The following is a 20,718-nucleotide window of genomic DNA, read 5'->3' as shown; positions in this document are numbered from 1 at the left end:
GTTTTTGAGACCTACTGGTATCGTAAGAATAGCACTATCATCTCTCTGGCTCAAAAATTACATTCTTTTACATATAAACCTCTAGGCATTGTGACTACTCCCCTGAAAGCTCGTGTATAATTCTTCCCATTATCACCCCCTAGGTTTCTTTTACCACCACCACTTTGCAGGCATCCACCATCCACTGAATAGCCATGTTTCTGATTATCTTTTCCCAAATGTATTAGCTTGCATTATTTAAGGCTGAATCTCATTTTATTATTTCCTGCTTGTATTTCTAAACTCCTTAAGTCTATTTGTATGATTCTTTTGTCTTCACAGATGTCCACAGTTCCTCCCAATTTAGTATCATCAGCAAATTTAATTAATGCTCTGTTTACCTCTCCTTCTAATGAAACCAGTCCCTTGTTTCATTTCATCATACAAAGTAAAGATGTATTGTCAATAAAATAGTCTGAAGAAATGTTCCATCACTGTAGGCGGGGAAGTTCAGGATACAGCAGAGATCCATGTGGTGAGGAGTGGACAGGGCAGTGGGGTAGTGAGCTAGTCAGCTATTGCCCTAAAGCAAAACCTTTTTTACAGCAACCACTCTTTGGCAGGTTCCCTGGGTTGGTGCTAGTGTGCATGTATGTGTATTTTGGAAGGTAGTTACATTACCCTAAGGACTTTTAACTAAAGATATAGATAGATAGATAATAGATAGATAGATAGATAGAGATAGAGATATATAGATATATGACATATATAGATATATAATACTTAAATTTATAAATACCATTATAGATATAAGCTAGTAATGTTCAATCCACAGCATAGCTACAAACCCTGATATGAATTCACACATCTGTATACACACAGACTCACAATATTTTCAGTGAGAGTGTTCTAATATTCCTTACTGTCTAAGGTTTTATTTCAGTCCTTACCTTGATAAATGCTTTAAATCCAAATAACCCTTTGCATTTAAATAAAATTCCTTACCAGTGGTAGATTTATAGAATAAGGTAAGAAAAAAATTTAAGTGTATCCAACAGGCAAATGTCAATAAAAGAACAAATATTTTAATCTCTAGAATTAATAGCTAGAGAATTGAGCTTAATCAGAGAAATAGTTTTGCTTATTCACTTTAAGGTAGGCAAGTTTATGTTCAAAGAACTACATTACTAGTCTTTGAAGGTGTGGTCATACAGATATGAGGTAATTTATGTAAGAAAACAAAGATGGCATTTATTTCACACTCAGTGTGCCATAGGTACTGCTTTTCAGTGTGCGTCAATAATACAGATTTAAAGCCTAGATTAATTACTACCTGATACCTACAGACTGTATTCCTAACTCCCATAAAATCTTGTGAATATTTACTATGTTGCTTATGAAGAGTCTATCTTTAGAATGTTTGTGCATTGGTATAAATCCATTAACTCCACAAAACATGAATCCACCGACTCCATGTTAACATTCAAGTTTGCACTTTGATCAGAACAGACAGATGGCAGGCCAATCTCTCTATGGTTAGGTGCTGAAGACAATGCACGTTCACAGGGTTGGAATGAGGACTAGCATATACTTTTCATATAGCACAAGGCCACCAAACACATCATCACCAATGGATGGTGTTAACAAAATAGTGACTGGGAATATTATTAAGTAGTCACAGCCTTGCATTGTTTTTCTAGTGAGAAAAATCTGATGCTTCATACATTCTTATGAGAGAATTTTCTCAGATGCCAAGACTTTACAGGCATAACTTCTATAAGCTTTAATGGGAGTTTCTCGCCAGCACCTGTTACAGTATAGAGTTCTTACTTTTCACACATAATCCAAGACTGGCTTGGAACACTGACTTGGAAAAACTAATAGAGTGAGACTTTCTTGTAATGTTTCCTCACATATAATTTTCATCTTTTAATCCTTGGTCTGATATATGTATGCGTCTGTCCATGTTTTCGATTCAAATTCATTTCCCACTGGAAAGGCTTCTTTTCACAAGCTTTTCATGGATAGGAACAGATAAAGCAATTTTTCTTACTGGACAAAATAGTAGAAAAGAGACATAAGGGGGAAAGTTAATAGGCTAGAAACTGAATTAAAACTAGAAATCAACTCTTCTTAACTGAAAATAGTTCTAGAGACTGAGTGTAGATTTCTGAAGAGCCCAGAGAAACAGCTAGAGTACCATGGGCAAAAAGTTATTTGCCAGTGATTCTAAATCAAGGATCACAGGTCAAACTCATATATTTTGGCAAAATGTTCCCACATATTTACACACTAAAATACAAGGAATTTTAATATTTTGAAGGATATGTACTTAACCCCATGGATCAATCAGCTGGATAATGTTTTATGTAGATGAGGAGGAGTTAAAAGAATTCTTAAAATTCCATATTTTTCTTGTAAAACTTCTTCTTTTATTGTATTTTTCCCATTACCATTTAATCCCTTTATGTCCCCTTCCCCCCACCCCACTATCACCTTGCCTTTGTCCATGTCCACGAGTTCTTTTTCCTTTTTTAAGGTACTCCCACAAATTCTCATTACTAAAAGAAAAAAAATGTTACAGTACCTCTGTTTAACTAAAATTGTTAGAGATTACACAGGAATTCTATTTTATGAATAACCACCTTCCTTTTAGAGGTGTTTGACAGATCCTCTCACCTACTATTTCTAACATACATGGCATATGGTACCAAAACATTCCTTCATATTCACAGTCCCGAGTCACTTATTGTCACTCTCTTGTTTAACAGGATGGGGGAAAAGTTTGGGCAGGGGGATTGCTTTCCACTCGTTGAACATTGCCAAATAGTAAAGTTTTAGCTCCATATTTATCACAGGATTCATCACAGGATTTACACCTGTGATAAATATGATATGGAAGGAGTCTGAAACCCTGAAACCATAAGAAGACAATTACAAACTTGTTAGTGAAATTTCTTACAAGGGCAAAGCATGCGGTCTGAACAGGTACCACTCCAGAACAGATCATGACATATTCTGGGTAGTTATTTGCCCCCTTAGTTTTTTTTCTTTGCTAGATGGCTGTATTATTACACAATGTACCCTTGAGCACTGTGTCTGACCTCTAATGCCCTCCTCCTGGCAAAGCTGCCTCAGGAAGATCATTTTCACCTGAGCTTGAAGTATTACCCTGAGTATAGTTGCTTTAAAATGTATCAATAATTTAGCATTAAATGGCTTTGTCTCCTGTTAGGGTATTTTTAAGCATCAGGGAAGAAAGGATTTTTGCTTATTTGGTTTTGTTTGATACATCAAAGAGAGACAAAGGGAGTCATACTGCCACCCCTAAAAGCATGCTATGTCCCCAAGCTTAGAACCCTACTTCTCTCTAGAGGTTTCGTTTGTAGCACACTTTGCTTTAAGCTTGAAACAAAATAAGGTCATTATTTTCTTTTAATATTTTGACCAATAAAATAATAGAAATGCATTTGTTTCTGGGAAGAGCTTTTGATGCGTGGGTCACCAGCCAGCAGTGATCACGGAACGCTATGGATGGCTCGTCGAAAAACATGCGAGAAAAAAAACATGCACAGAGACAAACTAATTTCTGTGGGGAAGTAGGGACGAAACGGCCACCCCCCCTAGTGGGGAGCCTGCCGATTTACAGTCCATACCTGCTTTTATTGGGCTCATTTTGCATAATAATTCAGGTAAAGTACAGTACTTATCAGGGGGAAGTAAGGAACCATAGAAAACAAGGAACTCTGCGGGTCTATTTTGAGTTGGGGTCAAAGAGCTGTAAGACTTTGAGGAACAAACTAATTTCCTCCTTGGACCTCTCTCATTCAACTGAGAGCATTCTAAACAAAGAAGATTTCACAGTAATTTACATATTCTTTCTTAGGCCTGATCACCCAGGGAATCCACCCTTTTCAGCACAGAGCTGCACCACCCTGTCATTGTTTCAGGCTTAGGTGGTGCAAGGGAACTAAGGCAACCAAGAGATAAGGAGATTTTCTCCCAGACGAGGAGAACTCAGGCTACGTCAAAGCCGAGGAGTGAGGGTCCATCACCCCCTTTTGCTGCAGCCCCCCAAGTCCTTCTTTTGGGGGGCCTCCCAAAGTGATCGTGCCTGTCTTAGGTCATTCCCCCCGTGGGGAATCTTACCCATCTTTGGCTAACCGACCAAGCTTTTTGGGGTTCAGTTATGAATAAAGCAGCAGAAGCAGCATTTCTGCCAGGGAGATAAGTTTTTGTCTCCTTGCTGGCTTAGGGTTCCAAGGGCGTTCCCTTAGCCTTAGCCTAGGTGGGGATTTCAGCTTCTGATACCAGTCAGGGCAGTTCCCAACAAGCTTTTGTTAACAGTCTTAGGTAAGGTGTGCTTGAAAACTTGCAAGTGGATTGGGTGTCCGGGGTCATATGACTGAACCATTGTTCAGGGCCCTGTGTCTCCAGCTGAAGTGAATACTCCTTGAGCTGAGTTCCCAGGGAGACTTCAGGCACTAGAGAAATGAGAAGTGTTGTCAGATGGAGCCACTGTCTACACCCAGCAGTTCCACACACACTGCAGGTGCAGAAAAATGACACAACGGGAGAAGCCCCCAGGACTGTTTTCTGCAACCCTAACTAGAGAGTAAACAGCCCTCATCTTCAGAGATCTCATGATTCCAAGGAAGAATGATGTGCCCCTTCACAGAGTTTCATTCTGTAGAGCAAAGCTTTACATGGATTTATGTAAGTTCAGCTTTTGAAACTTAGTTTAGAACATTACACTCGCCTACAAGAAAAATTGTATAAGCTGTCCCTGAAGAAAGATAGATTATTTATTACATTTTCTATATGATGGAAATTGTTATAATGATAAGAATAAATCATGTTTAAGGATAAATTGTGTTGAGTCAAGTTGAAAAATGTGCCCCTTCTCCTCCAAATCTTTAAGTATAGTAAAAACACTCCATTTCTCTGTGTCTTAGTGTATCTGAAAATATCAGGAAATCTGGGCAGGGTAGGCATATGGATAATAACAACTACCCTTTTGGATTAGCTTGAAACCAAAATGGTTTCAAATTTTTATCTCTGCCTTCTTTCATTTATATCTTCTGTAGCACTTTAAGAGTCCGCTGTAGTGACTGATCATGGATTTTCTCCCATTATTCTCAAAATTCAAAATATGCCAGTCATTGGGGGAAATGGGAAAATTAAGACACTATTTACATTTCATGCAATGGAAAACATTAAGTATATTTATAATTTGATTCCTTACCCTTAAGACAATCAAATATATGAGGTAGACATTCAATAAATACTGTATTAATGGACATCAACTTATATAACACACCTTAGTTTAGCATACCCTCTTTCCATGGCAACAGATTTTTAAAAAGATAGATGCTAATTATGTGTCTATGTATATCACACACAAATACTTCAATAAGACTTCTGACGTAGACCTATGTGACAAAATAATCCAGAAGCAGGAAATCTGCTTTGTATTATTACACTAGTGCTAGATGAGTTTAAATAAGGGAACAACTGGTATTGGAATTCCATTTTTTAAGCCAAGAAGAAATTTTTTAAGTAATTAGAGTGAGTGCAGTTCTTTCCTAGATGGTTAACAGCCCTCAAGCAGTCAAGAATGAAGCTGAGAAAATAGGCCTTTCCTATACCACAGAAAAGAAACTTTTGCCAAATCTCTACTTATAGTGTGTTAATAGAATCAGGAAAACCAACTATGCTAGCTCAGGGCTTTTACCTATACATTTTTTTTGTGCCAGTTCTAATCATGAGTGACAATAGTACAAACTGTCCAGGGAGAGTGAGAGCTTCTAATTGGAGTACATGATTATGTCTTTTCAGCTCTGTTTCAGAGGCCTTATATTTGTATCTCCAAATCTGGGTGTGATTTTTCCAGTAATGGAATCATTGTACAATACTTAAATTTTGAGATTTCTACTGTGTCTCATGAAAATTTGGAATCTGATATCATGGGTCTTAAAGCATCTTCTAGCAAAGCTAGATACAAAATAGAGCACCCAAGGAGACAGTAAATTTATGACGTTAACCCAGCCTTTTATAAGTTAGCCTATGAAAATATAAAAACATGTCAAAATAAAAAAATGCAAACTTTGGTATAATATTTTGGTAATAAAATAAATATTATTACTGTCATCTAGTCTCAAGAGTTATATATGTATATTTACACACATAAATATACATATACATATTATAAAATATTTGGGAAATTAATAAAATAATAAATAAATCTAGAATTATTTTGATAACCCCACTATACAATTATATAGATAATCATTGTTAATAATGCCATGTTAATATAATATGTAATATTATATATTACAGGTATAAAAATATATATAGCATACATTGCTTAACTGTTTAGGATATAATGTAAAGTTGAATATATGTCATATTCATATTTATTTCTCAACTTGGCTACAGAATATATACCAACCCGAGTGCATTGCTCAGATGTGTTGTGTATGAGAAAATATTTTAAAGATGCAGGTGCCATTGCCACTAGAACATGAACTTGCATGTGGGATTCATTCACTCATAGTGCCTAAAAAGAATGCTGACACCAGCTCTATAATAACTGGATTGTGTATTCATTGTTCTTTGCTCTATGTATCCCCAACACCTAGCACACTTTTGCTGCATAGTGAGTATTTAATCAACATGTGTTCAATGCATAGAGAGTTGGAGTTCATTAACTCAAAGCCTTTCCATCCAGAATATATTGAAATTTTTCTCTCCTTCCATTTAACAACAATTCAGCACAGGTCCATCTGCCAAACAGGGAGGATTACGCAATAGTCCGATCTTCATGTTTAGCAGCAGTATTAACAATCCCCGCGTGACCATCTCTTCTGTATTCTCAAAAACATTCTTTTTTGTGTTCCCTGAGAAAAGGAAACTTGGTTGTTTCAGTGCCATCTGCTTCATGGTCAGGAGCATCTTGTTCTGTGACTAGAAAGAGCCTAACCATACCAGAATTTCTGAGCAGTTTGGGAGAGCATCAAGAAGTTGAAAAGATCTAAACAGGACTCTGCTTATGGTTAATATGCTCAAACAGGTTTGTAGGCTATTTTGCTTTTGTGTCTGGAATTCAGTTTACTTAACCCACTTTAGAAACAGCAGCCAGAAAGTGCTCTTTCTCACCTGAATGCTTAGCAGAGCAAGCCATCAAACCCTCCAGGAAGTGTCTAGCCCAAGGGTCTGAATTAGAGGCACCTCCCCAAAGAAGATCAAAAGTTATGCTCCACCAACACAGAGACACTGAGAAATGGTTGAATGTGTTCTAAATTAAACTGCCCTGGTGGTGAGCTGGGATCTGCCAAAATCTTTCAATTAATCACTTTTACCTTCAGGGCAGAGTTAGGCCTGAGAGTATTTCAATAGGTTTTTATTGGAACAGGGTTATTTCAGATATTAAACTATGTTGCACAAAGTAAAAATAATGTTATTTTTAAGTTGCTACTCTTGTTAAATACAAGTTGGCAAGCATTCTTGGGGTCTGTATTGTGTCTGTGTGTTTGTGTATGTGTGTGGCTTTCTCCTGGGCCATACTCGTTCTTGATTTTAAAAAGTGAATAGCAATGAATTAGTTGGTAAATATATTCCTATAATCGTTTTCATTAATAATGTTATAAATAGTAGAAGGTTTTAAGTGTATAATTCTCTACAATACAATTGAGAGATTTTTTTCCCTCCATCTTCAGCAGTAAGTTAATTAGAATCACCTGCATTTCCTTGGGTGGACACCAAATGGATTGCAAACAAAAACAGATTAAAATAGCTGCTGTAGCTCATGGCATACAGATGACAAGATTCACAAAAAGGACAATGAGGCACTGAAAATGTTCGCTTTTCAAACAATTTTAGAGGAAATTTAGCTCTTGCAACTTCTCTGTAAAAGCTGCTTGTAAGTGTTTTGCTGAAAGGCTAGAATAGCTTTGTTTCTGATCCCTTGATGAGTGAGAGAAATGTTTAAGAAAGATCACTTTACAGAGAGATTCAGGCTGAAATGCGATGACTGTGATTCAAGCCAAGCCAAAAATTACAGTTCAGAATGAAAGGGGAGGTACGTGGTTTGGGAATCCATTTTCCCACATTCCTGAATCTCAATCATCCCAGCCAATGTTTAAAAAAAAAAGTCCAGTGGAAAACAATGAGGTCACTTTGTTTAGATATTTTTAAAAATAGGTGTGGGAGGATTGAAAAGAATGAGAGCAAATATATGAATTTTAAAGCAATGTCTATTTCATGTATGGTGGGATCAAAGGTGTGATTTAATGTAACTATTAGACTTCACCACAGAAGGAGCCATTTTTCAGTGTTTTCTTGTTTGTGTATGTAAGCCTTTTATTTCTTGCCTTTAACTTATGAAAGAGTTTGTTGCTCAAATTTTAAAAAGAAAAAAGTATACGTGGGCATAGTCTGCAGATTTCTCCTTCCTTGGCTCCAACCTCTCCTTGTGAATAGCGTATTCAACTTACATTGGCATGTTTGCTTACAAACCATCAGATGATAATGGTTGACCAAATTCAAGTATTTATTCCTATTACTCATATTTATTTTAAAGAAACACTCTGAGCAAGGCACATGAAAAAAAATGATTTATTTATATCAACATAATCACAGCATAACAATGAAACTCATACATAAAAGAATCTCAGAGAATGATATGAAATGAACCAAACACAACCTCTAACTTCAATATCTTCCAGACACATGAAGTTTTCCTTAAAGACAAGAACTCTCACTTGATGATAATCACAATCATTGGCCGATATTTGTCTTCAAGACTGATTTTTTAAAAGAAGAAACATATAAGAGAATTTATCAAAGACTATTTCCAGACTCTTTGGTTCCCACATTCCAGAAATCATTTCAGTTGATTATTGTTCATCTTATCAAATCAAGGGTATGAGATGTCCCAGTGAAATTTCACAGGCAAACTCAAGGTCTTTCTGAGATGCCTTTTTACTTTGAGATATTTCCAGAGCCTGGCATAATTCTATGAATCTTATTTGTCTACCATGCTGCAGTCTTTATACTGTTAGGCTTCAAATCCCTAGTTGAGTTTAGACAGACATGTAAGAATTAATGTATAAGAAATGAGGAAGCACACGAGGGATAACATCCTTAGAGTCTCATTTCTTCTATCCTGGCATTAAGCAGTGTGTGCAAATGGCTTCTACCAATATCACACTAACCAGGTTGGAACTTGTTTTTCTCTTGTAATCTGTAAATTAAAAGGCATGATTTTGAACACATTGGTCCAATAATAAGTCTGGATGGAATATAAGTTGAATTAAATGTATGGAAGTTATATGTGAAAATAAGCCCAAACATAAAGAAATTATAGCCAATGGAATCTAGGTTTTAGCTCTCAGTAGTCATGTGAGTTTTCACAGCATCCTTTATATACTACTCCTTACATTTCTGGTCCTGAAGGGTATGGATAAGTATCTCTGATTATGAGAAAATTCCTGAAATATTATGGCAAAAACTAAGTATAAAAATAAGGGAAAATTTTCAACAATGAAGAACGATGGTGTACATCGAGGACAGATGACTTTCGTGTTCCTGGTAACATTTAAACAATTCGGTGTGGTTTCCCTGTATTTATTAAAGTGCCCAGTATCTTCCTCTGGGAGATGAATGCAATACATAGTTTTCCAACAGTGAAACTCTACACAAGAATATTTAATAATAGTTAGAAGCAAGATAGCTGGCTCTTTCTCCCCCCACACAACCCCCAATCAATATAGTCACAGATCTTTTGAAGGCATGAATGGTACAATGCAGAATCACTAATATAACCAGTAACACACTTAACACTTTGAGATATTTTGTCCCTTTCCCCTCTCAAATTTAAGTTTGTCTCCTCAAGTGACCAAAAAAGACAAGTCTAACTGGGAGATCAGGACTGGACAGACCTAAAACTATGAGATAGATAGATAGATAGATAGATAGATAGATATAGATGCTTTAGCTAGGACTTAATCCATTTTATTTTCCAGTATAACAGTTTAAATCAATTGAGAGAGGAGGTTTATAATGATCTTAATTCCCCAAATATTCAATGAAAAGTCCTTTGAAGAAAAACGAACCTCCCTCTTTCTGATCCAAGATTACCTAAAGTCCTAATATCATGTATCATTTTTTTTTTTTTACTTTGTGCTCCTCCCATGCTAGGATATTTATTTAAATCTGGAATTTGCTCCTATATAATGCTGGTTACACAAACAATATAAGCTAATGTTTATTTATTAGCATCACAGATTCTAAGCTGTTTTCTCAGAAATTAAAAAAAAAAAACACCCTTCTCTTAGTGACTTCTTTTCAGTCTAATATTTTTTGAAAAACGAGCAGAAAATACTTGCTATTTCCTCATCTTATGAGGATAAATTTTTTCTTTTCTTTATGAATTGACTATAAAATATATGGTAGATGAAAACATTTAATTCATGAATGAATAATCAAACATTGACTGTTACTCAATTCAAACAAAGATAGTGAAGAAAAAATTAATAAGACTTTTCATATCTTTTTTTAAGATTTTATTTTTATTTATTTTTAGAGAGGGGAAGGGAGGGAGAAAGAGAGGGAAAGAAATACCAATGTGTGATTGCCTCTCATGCACCCTCTACTGGGGACCTGGCCTACAACCCAGGCATGTGCCCTGGCTGGGAATTGAACCAGTGACTCTTTGGTTTATAGGCCAGCACTCCACCCACTGAGCCACACCAGCCAGGGCAAATTTTCATACCATTTTTGAAAGAAAAAGGAAGATGTGTTGCCATAGTTGCCTGATGAAACAAGAATTTATAGCAGAGATACAAGGATTGTAGGACAAACTATTAAATTGAGATGAAAATTATAAACAAAGGACTAATGAAACAAATAGAAGAGAAACTTATATCAATCTCAGTAATGAAAGAAACACTGGAAAAAGCATAAATTATAATAGGAACTTCTGTAAGCACAGAAAAGTACAGGAATGAGAAAATGAGGGGTACACTGATTCTAAACTCTGGTTTAGGTGTATTTCCCCAGCATTAAAATTGGAGATACATAATTAGTATTATAAATATTCATAATTTAATAACAGGTCATTAATGTCCCCGTTGCCAATAAAGAAGAAAATTATCATATAGCAGTGTCTTCACAATCTAATAACACTTTTGTTTTTGGCATTAAAAAGTCCATTTTTATGAAAAACAATGCAGGCCTCCATTTAAATAGACAGACTAAGAAAACATGTCTCATTCTCCTTCCTTCAAAAAAAAATCCCAATGAAATAATAGAAAAGATGTGTGGAAAAAATATATAATAATGGTGCTGAAAACAGAAAAGGTGACATCAACAGACCAGAAATAGAAATTCCAGGAAGACAGAAAGCAGATGGGATCAAACAAGTAAAGAAATTATAGCAGAAGAAACACCATTCCCAGACACCATAATTAAGCACAGTTCTTTCTGGGGATGTCCTAGAGAATATCGAAAATTGGAGTTAACACATAAAAAGAGCAGAAATTGGCAAGAAGATGATTAAAAAAGTAATTTACTAAATATTGGATCTAACATCTGGGAGAGCCGGATCCTGCTCCTTTTATCCTGCACCAAGGAAGCACTTGCAGCAGCTGCTTGAGGCTGAGAACGAGTTCTACAAAGACAGAGGAGAGGACACTGGCATTTGAGAAGGACGGTGGTAGAGAAGGAGTTATCTCAGGTCCTCTATGACATGCACTGGGTAAGAGAGCTTTGCCTAGGAGCAAAATAGTTCACATACTCCATATTCAGAATAAAGTCCTCCTTACTTTGGTAACTGAGGAACCTCTAGCTACTGTCTGCTCATCACCCATTCATTTTACAGGAACCTGTCATTCAGCCTGTCCATGTAAAATTTAAGTTAGTTGAGGGGCAGGAGGGAAGAGAGATGTGTTCAAATCTAACTATTTTTGTAGTCATATGTGTAATCTGATATTCGAACAACATTGATTCTGAAGAATTTTTAGATAGAGAAGAGAAACAATGGAGGGAAGGAAAAGAAAATGTTTTCTGATTGAAAGATCCTAGATATGGGGATATCTGAGTGAAATTTTACTTCCATCAGTTTAAAGAGAAAATCTTTTCTTCTTTTAAATCTTGAACAACAAAGCAATTTACCTATAAACCACTGAGAATCAATTTAATATCAGACCGGACAGCAACAGCACTAAAAGATAATGGAACATTATTTTTCAAAATTAGAAAATTAAAAATTCATGAAAGTCAAATAAATATTCAAATTGATTAATTATGAAGCAAAATAAAACAGTCATTGAGATGGAAGAAGTAAGAAAAACTTACTAATTATTTTTTTTGAAAAAAGAACTTGAAAATAAATTCAAGTATAACAGTGGAATACAAGAAAGGAACAGTAGTTGACTCTGACCTGGAGCTTCATTGTCCAATATGGTAGTCATAAGCCACATGTGGTTGTTATTTAAAATTAAATAAAAGAAAAATTTAGTTGCTCAGTTCCATTAACCACATTTCAAGTGCTCAGCAGCCAGCCATATGTGGCCAGTGACTACTGGCTTGTGTAGTTAATATATAGAACATATTTATCATCACAGAAAGTTCTATTGGAAAGTGCTTAATTTGAAAACGTAAGAAACCCAGAAAGGATGCAGAAGAGGATACACTAGACCTTGACTTTTAGGAGATCTCCATTATGAAACAAAATTTTAATGTTGAATACAATCACACTCCTTTAAAAAATAGTGACTAACATAGTACATAGATAGATCACAAGATACTTATAAAGCATAAAGTAAAATATTCTAAACTTGGAATAAAAAGACAATAACAAAAAGAATAAAATTGGAAGTGATGAGGAAGAGAAGAGGAAGGAAGAGGAAATGTACCAAGTTCCTCATTTTTAATAGCAAAAGGTAATCTATATATTGAACATAGAAATAGACAAATGTAACTAATAATAACAAAGAGAAAGAAGGTGTGTGTACAAGTAACTATCACTGACTCTAACTTTTCTGATAGGGAGTCAATAAATACCATTCATTGGTAGTTATTATCATTATTATTATGTAAATTAATAAACATAAATGTGATACATTAACATAAAATGAATAACAACAAAAAGAATTAAAGCAGAACTGTTAACAATGACTACCTTTGAACAGCAAACTAGACTAGGTACTAGTTTTCATTGTATAGTCTTCTGTGAGGTTTCATTTTCATTTTTACCAAGGAAGTACATTGCCTTATGGTGAAAAAAAAATCTATTTAAAATACCTACTACACAGTCATAAGGTTTTTATATAGAATAATATTATTCTTGTTGGAAAGTCAGAATTCTGTCAACTATTTCCTAAGGCAATTATTCTTGAAGGATGGGCATCTCACAAGACATTAGTGAAATCAGCAATAGATATAGCATAAATACCAACCATTGAGACAGAGTCGAAATGAAATTTAGAGATTCAAATTATATCCTGTACTCTCAGTCATTGACTTTAAAGTGTGTGAACAATTAATTTAGCAATAAAAGATTGGAAACATTAATTTAGAGAAGGAAATTTGTGCCATTCAGATGGGCACAAAACCTCCCCTCATATTCAGCTCTGAACCCAGCAGGACCTTCAGAAAGACAGAAAGAAGTGTGCAGCAGTCTTCAGGGCAGCCTGGGTGTTCCTGCACTCGAAGGTTCTTGCCAGAGGGTAAAGCAGAACACCAAAGTGTTGCAAGAATGGCTGTTTTTACGGTAGCTCTGGCCTCCTGGGAATTAGGAAGTGCCATAAATCTCAAGAGAGGGACTGTTTGTACAAAATTCCCAGCCCACATTTCAGACTCAAGAGGTGCTGATGCATTTCTTTTATGTTCTAGAAAAACAAGCAGGCTTTGGGGGAACACTTCTCAACCAAGCTCAAAATTCACATCTTTATAATTTATCCATCATTTGTGCTACCAAGAATGCTATCCAATCTACAGTTTGCAACTATTTTTAATGGGTTCATCTGCATTGTTAAAAACTACCTATGTTTTGGCAGAGAAACCAGTCAACTCTGGAAACAGTGCTGGTTTCTTAGATTTCTTTTTGGAAAGTGTCTTAAATTTATGGTGGGAATTACTCATGGCAACTGCATTCTTTCCATTGGGTTTAGACCATCATTGGGTCTAATAACTCCTAACTGTGTGTCTATTCTAGTCTAAGCTTCTTCAGAAGAAAAAGGGTGGGAAGACTTTTGAAACTCCCCTACAGCAATACCTGGGGATTCTTGTCAACAGTAAACACTATTTTGAAACTTCAGAAGGTCCACTAATGAACAAAATCCACATTTTGGTGAATGTGGATTTCTTCAGAGAATTTTCATTGCTGCCATTAATGCTAGTCTAATTTTTAAAAAATGAAAAATGACATAGTTTCATCGTGTTCCCAAGGTATTTTTAGCATAACAGACAAAATTCCTGTCAGCATTCACAGTCATGGTATTTTCTTGAAAGAAATACCTCTCAAACTGATTTTTCTCCAAACACCACCAAAGTACAACATGGGTACCTTGAAGATATTGCACATTTAAAAATTGTAAGAGGTCTAATTATATTTCCAAAATAAGTAGTTTCCAATCCAATGAGGATAATGTGGTCATGAGAAGGATGTCCAAATCCACCAATTTACATTGGTTTGGTTTGGCATAACTTTTAAAGTTCTTGGAGCAAAAAGAGGATGGCACGTGAATGACTGTAATTTGGGTAATATTCCCAAACCTTGGGGTTTGCCATTCTGTGAATAATTCAGGGGAAAGCTAATCAACTTCCTGACTGTCCCTATATAATTTATAACTGCTAAAATTCACTGATATGTTCCAGATTATTTTGCAAAATGTAATACACTCCCTTTTAATATGTGCTTTGTCACTTTTACTCTATTTATGTAATTTTAAAAGTATGATAGCAGGGGAGCATGAGCCATTGAACGCAGGAGCCGTTAATGTCAGAGATCGTTATCCTTCACAAGATAAATGGTATCGATATCTCTGCATCTGAAGGGCTTGGAAGTTGTGTCAAGTCAGATTCAAACTGCATTCAATATGTTTTGCTTTACTTCCTTTTACTTTCTGGTTTCTATGTTAAGCCACAAAGCAGCTTCTCCACTGTGACTTAGTTCTACAACCACAGTGGTGGCACTAGGCTGAGATAGCCTCCCTATCTTCATTCCCAGCCCTCCATCTTTGTATCCCAAAAGATAATTAGGTTATTAATTTAGGATGAGGCTGCTTTGTTTTAATAGTATAGCACTTTTTCAATTGCTCATACATAATATATCTAACCCATACTGCTCTTTCAAATGTTTTTGATTACTGAGCTTGAAAAGAAAAAAAAAAAACTTCTACCAAAATTTATTAAAGACCAGTGGGTCACTTCTTTTGGTGTAACTATAAATTCATATAAGAGAAAAAAGGAAGGTTTTTGCTTCTGAAGAATTTTAGTAATTGAAATTCAGTATTATATAACTCTGGACAACATGTGCATTTCAATAACATATAAAATAATCTTAGAAAAAAAGAGCCCTAGTTTCAAAATAGAAATATACTTGGTTTTATACCTCATATAAAGAGACATGCATATTAAAGTAAGGTTTCAGAAGAATCTTATTTACAACTAAAATATGTTGAAATTAAAGCAGTTTCATTTACTAATAACCTCTGATAAGGGTCCAACTAATTAGGAAAACAAAAATTAATTTTAAAAATACATATAGTAAATTTTCTCATTTTTATTATCATAGAAGTTGACATCTCATCTATAATCATTATTTTAAATAGGGCAAATTTGACTGATTCTTTTTTAAAAGCATTGAGATTTCTCATTTGGAGAATGTAGACCTACATATCCCATTGATGTTTTTATTTTCTAAAATATTCTGTCTCTCAAAATCCTTCAGAGCAACTGATAATTCATGGAAAATATCAGGATCACATTCATTTGGCCAAACTTTGTTTGTATTGGCAAGCAAGAAAGCGTTATTCACCATTTGTAGTTCTAAGTGGCCTTTGACTACTTTCAAATCCAAAACTATTACAAAAGGCCCCAAACTTGCTGTTTTGAACATATTTCTATAGATAATATGGAGCCTCTAAAGGTGATTTTAGAGAATTCCAAAATATTTTCCTTAATGGCCCATGTTTCAAAAAATTAAGCATAATCCCAACAAGGAAAACTTTGAAAGGGACACATTCACTTGAATGCATAAGTTGTAATATTTTTAAAATCTGTCACATTTTTTAAAGTGATGTTTAAAACTAAGTACCCAATACCATCTAATGACAAAGCAAGAAAAAAATGGTTAATGAATTATAAAGTTCTGTATATATGTGCATAAATTAAAGAACAACATGGTTCTATACCAAAACTAAAAATCAAATATTAGAAAAATGTTAATTAAGATGGCTGTCACGTTTAAACTGTTAAATGTATAATGTACTTAAAGCAAACAAACTGGAGTATCTTTTGATTAGTGGAGCTATATTGTGCATCAGGAAAAAAGAATGTATTTGATTTTTATTAATGTTTAAGTTTTATACTTTGACTATACACTAAGTATCCAACCTTATTTCAGTTCCTCACAAATTCATAGTTCTCAGGAAATGACACAGGTTTGGTAATTTATTATTAAATTATTCTAGAAATACAAAACTCACACTAATTAGTGCATTTGCTAATAGCTATTCTAAGTTACTCTGCAGTTTATTACATAGAAGAGCAGCAACCGTTGTGAAGACCACTCTGCAGGGAAGAACTTTAAGGCAGTGAAAATACTTTGTATGGCACTATAATGATGGATACATGTCATTATGCATTTGTTCAGAACCATAGAATGTGCACTGAGATTGAGTCAGGATGTAAACAATAGATTCTGAATGATTATGATGCATCAATGCAGGTTTACCAGTTGTAATAAATGTGCTCCTCTGGTGAGCAATGTTGATAATGAGAGAGGCTACGCTCATGTGATAGAAATCTTTGTACCTCCCTGTCGATTTTGCTATAAAACTAAAACTTCCCTAAGAAGATAGTCTTGTAAAAAGTAGTGAATAATTAAAAAGAAATAATAACAAATAAAATAAAAGCAATGAGTGACTGTTTTTGAATTATGCCATTAATACCAGTGTTAAATGTTTTGTTATTCTATCCTAATTCACTGATGAAATATTTTGCACAATGACAGAAATTTCCTAAAATAAAGTATGTAAAAACAGAGATGGTAAACAATGAAACAAAAGCTCATTTCATGTCAGTAAAGAGCTTTACAAAGACTTTAGGCTATTACACTGTGACAATAATTTCTACCAATTTATTTAATAGTTACAATTGTAAATTACAATGTTCAGCCATGGCATTGTACCACCTTAGAGACTCTGCTGAGATGGCGACCTCTGTACTGGCCAGTCATGTCACCCCAGTTCCCTAAGGGCATGGACACATCAAGGAATATATACTCCTGGCATTAAAATTATGTTATCAATATTTTAGGGACAATGATAATGCTTGAATGTGTTTCTCTTTTCATTTCCCTGTTTCTTTATCTTCTTGAGTACTAGAAATAACCATATGCTGTAATAGATGTGTGGAAAGCAGGTGGTTGATCATCCAAAGCCATTGCCAGCATAAGTTATTTTGAATTATAGATGACCAGTTTTCAAATAATCTGAAATTAATTTCACCATTTTGTAAAGGATTCCTTTTTATTTCTCTCCACCCATAACAGGGCACCCCATTAACTGTAATACACTACAGACTATCATACTGATTGCATATCTGGAATAGAAACTTCATACTATAATTTGAAATCATCAAGCCAATACATGTTACTGAAAATACCTTGGGTTAGTCTATCTTCCCAAGAAAGAGCAATAATACATGAAGTTTCCTCTTCCCTGCAACACCCCACTCCCAATTTAATTCCCATATTTTCCTTGGGAAAGAATCTTAGATATGCTGTGAAATCCCATTCTAACTACTGTTCCTTTACGTTTCAACTAGACTCAGATGTGTTGATCATTAACTGTCACTGAACTTCATGAGTAGTCTTTTGGGATCAAAATATTGAAGTTTGCTTGGTTTAGGACATAGGAATGTGTTTTCTCTGTGACGGAGAATATTTGGTGTTGATTTACTATTGTCTTTCTTCTCATATTATTTCTTTTGACCATCTCAGTTTTCATATCAGCAAATATAACACATGCCCTTTTATTTGCAGGTCTAGACGTTGATGGAATATATCGAGTTAGTGGCAATCTGGCAACAATACAGAAACTAAGATTTATTGTCAACCAAGGTAAGTGATTTATTTAATTCAGACATTTTTAGTAGTTTCATATCTACCAATATTTCATATCCTGTGCTGTAGGCATTGTGAATATATAATAATAAAAGTTTTAAAGGGAGAAACAGAAAGTTAATGAAATTACCAATTATCACCAGAGAAATAAAAGATAGTTTACAAGAAGGTGAATAGAGTAGAGACAGGGACCAGTTAGCAGTTTATGTGAAATAAATAATGAGAGGAATATGACAAACTAAAAAATGAAGATAACAATAATAATCTAATTTCTAAAAGTATTACTGGCACATTGTGTACCCTTTAATATATGTTGATAAATAAATGCATAAGTGAGTGATGGAAAATTTGAAAATCATTTACACAATGAAATTCTATGCAGCAGAAAGAAAGAAGGGCCTCCTGCCCTTTGCAACAGCATGGATGGAACTGGAGAGCATTATGCTAAGTGAAACGAGCCAGGTGGTGAGGGACATATACCATATGATTTCACCTTTAACTGGAACATAATCAATAAAAGCAAAAGGCAAGCAAAATATAACCAGAGACACTGAAAGTAAAAACAATCTGAGAGTAACCAGAGGGGAGGTGGGAGGGAATAATGGTGGGAAGGGTTTTCAGGAACTATTATAAGGGACACATAGACAAAACCAAGGGAGAGGGTGGAAACAAGGGAGGGAGGAGGGTTTGTCTGGGGTCGGGAGGTGCAGTGGAGGGAAAATGCAGGCAACTGTAATTGAACAATAAAAGTTAAAAAAAATTGAAAGTCAATATCGCAGATGTTAGAAAAATAACATAATTGATAAGTCAAAGGACTAAAAGTTAGAAAATGCATATATCATTAAAGGGTTGCAAATCAAAAACAATGTGAACCCCCTACCCAGTTATTAGAATATCTAAAATCTGAAACACTGACAACTCCCAATGCTGGCAAGTATGTGGCACAACAGGAACTCACATTCACTGTTGGGAAAATGCAAAATGGTGCAGCCACTTTGGAAGATAGTTTGGCAGTTTCTTATGAAAATAAACATATTTTATTATGTTTGTATGTAGCATGGATATTTTTACCATAATACACAGCAATTGCACTCCTTGGTATTCACCCAAATGAGTTCAAAAATTCTGTGCCCACAAAAAACCTGCACACAAATGTTTCAGCAGTTTTATTTATAATTGGTAAACCTTGAAAGCAACCAAGAAGACCTTCAATACATGAATAGATAAACAAACCATGACACATCCATGTAATGGAATATTATTCAATGATGAAAATAAATGAGCTATCTAGCCACAAAAAGACTTGGAAGAACCTTAAGTACATATTGCTAAGTGAAAGAAGCCAGTCTGAAAAAGCTTCATGCAAAGTTATCCCAACTGTATGACAATCTGGCAAAGGCAAAATTATGCACAGTAAAAGTTCAGTGGCAGCAGAGGATTTGAGGGAAGGAGGGATGATATGTGAGCGCAAGGGATGTGTATGGCCATTGGACTGTCCTGTTTTGATATTGTGATAGTGGATACATAACATTATGTTTATCAAAATCTGTATAATGCACAAAACAGAGTGAAACTTAATTTAAACTGTGGACCTCGGACCTCAGTTAATAATGAAGTATCAATGTTTGCTAATTGGTTGTAACAAATGTACCACACTAATGCAAGATGTTAATAAGGGAAACTGGGAGGGGGTTGGGGGAAGTAGGGGAAGAGTACAAAGGATATATAGGAACTCTTTGTTTTCCATTCAGCTTTTCTGTAAACCTAAACTTTCTTTTAAAAAGACTATGAATTAGAAAAGCAGATTCCAATAGTATTATTTTAGAACAAATATGTATAGGTATACATAGAATTTGCAACACTTTTTCTATGTACAAGAAAATTTCAACAAATATTGAGACATTTATTTCATTGTTTTGGGTAGAAGTACAGTAAAATATTTCTAAGGTTGTTTAAAAAGATTACGAATTAAAAAATGAAAGATTAATAATGTTACAGACAAACAAGGAGACTAAAACATCATAATGTGGTGTTATGGACCGTTTATAGGTTTAAAATCAGACATATGTCCTTGGCATTTTGTTTAACTTTCTGTGCTGTTTCTTATCTGTAAAGATGGGGGTGGAGCATGGGAGTAGGAAATGTTTTGGAAACATTTGAGAAAATTAAATGAGATAACATGTGGCATCCCTTAGTGACATAACAGACTCACCTGTGGTAGTTGATTAAAACATGTGAGTTTTCCTTTCACTTATAAATAGTCAATGGTGTCTCGGCCTTAAGGAGAATTTACACAAAGTCTACACAGTGTCCTACTCTGGCTTCATATCCACCTTCTAGCTAGCTTCAGATCCTCTGAATTCCCTTCACAATTCATTTCCAGCTAT

The 20,718-nt window shown here is 34.9% G+C and overlaps 1 protein-coding gene across 3 annotated transcripts in view; it reads left to right on the top strand.

The window, feature by feature from the left end:
- The window catches only part of ARHGAP15 (Rho GTPase activating protein 15), a 626,777-nt gene that overhangs the window by 406,032 nt on the left and 200,027 nt on the right, over positions 1-20,718 (top strand). For all 3 annotated transcript variants that reach the window (XM_036023540.1, XM_028509736.2, XM_036023541.1), the window contains exon 11: positions 18,251-18,328. In XM_036023540.1, coding sequence (XP_035879433.1) covers positions 18,251-18,328 — 78 coding nt within the window. The remainder of the gene's footprint in view (positions 1-18,250; positions 18,329-20,718) is intronic.

Source organism: Phyllostomus discolor, chromosome 4 (genome assembly GCF_004126475.2).
Source record: "Phyllostomus discolor isolate MPI-MPIP mPhyDis1 chromosome 4, mPhyDis1.pri.v3, whole genome shotgun sequence".
Lineage (NCBI taxonomy): Eukaryota > Metazoa > Chordata > Mammalia > Chiroptera > Phyllostomidae > Phyllostomus > Phyllostomus discolor.
Note: the sequence above shows the minus strand (reverse complement) of the source record. Positions and strands in the feature narration are given on the sequence as shown.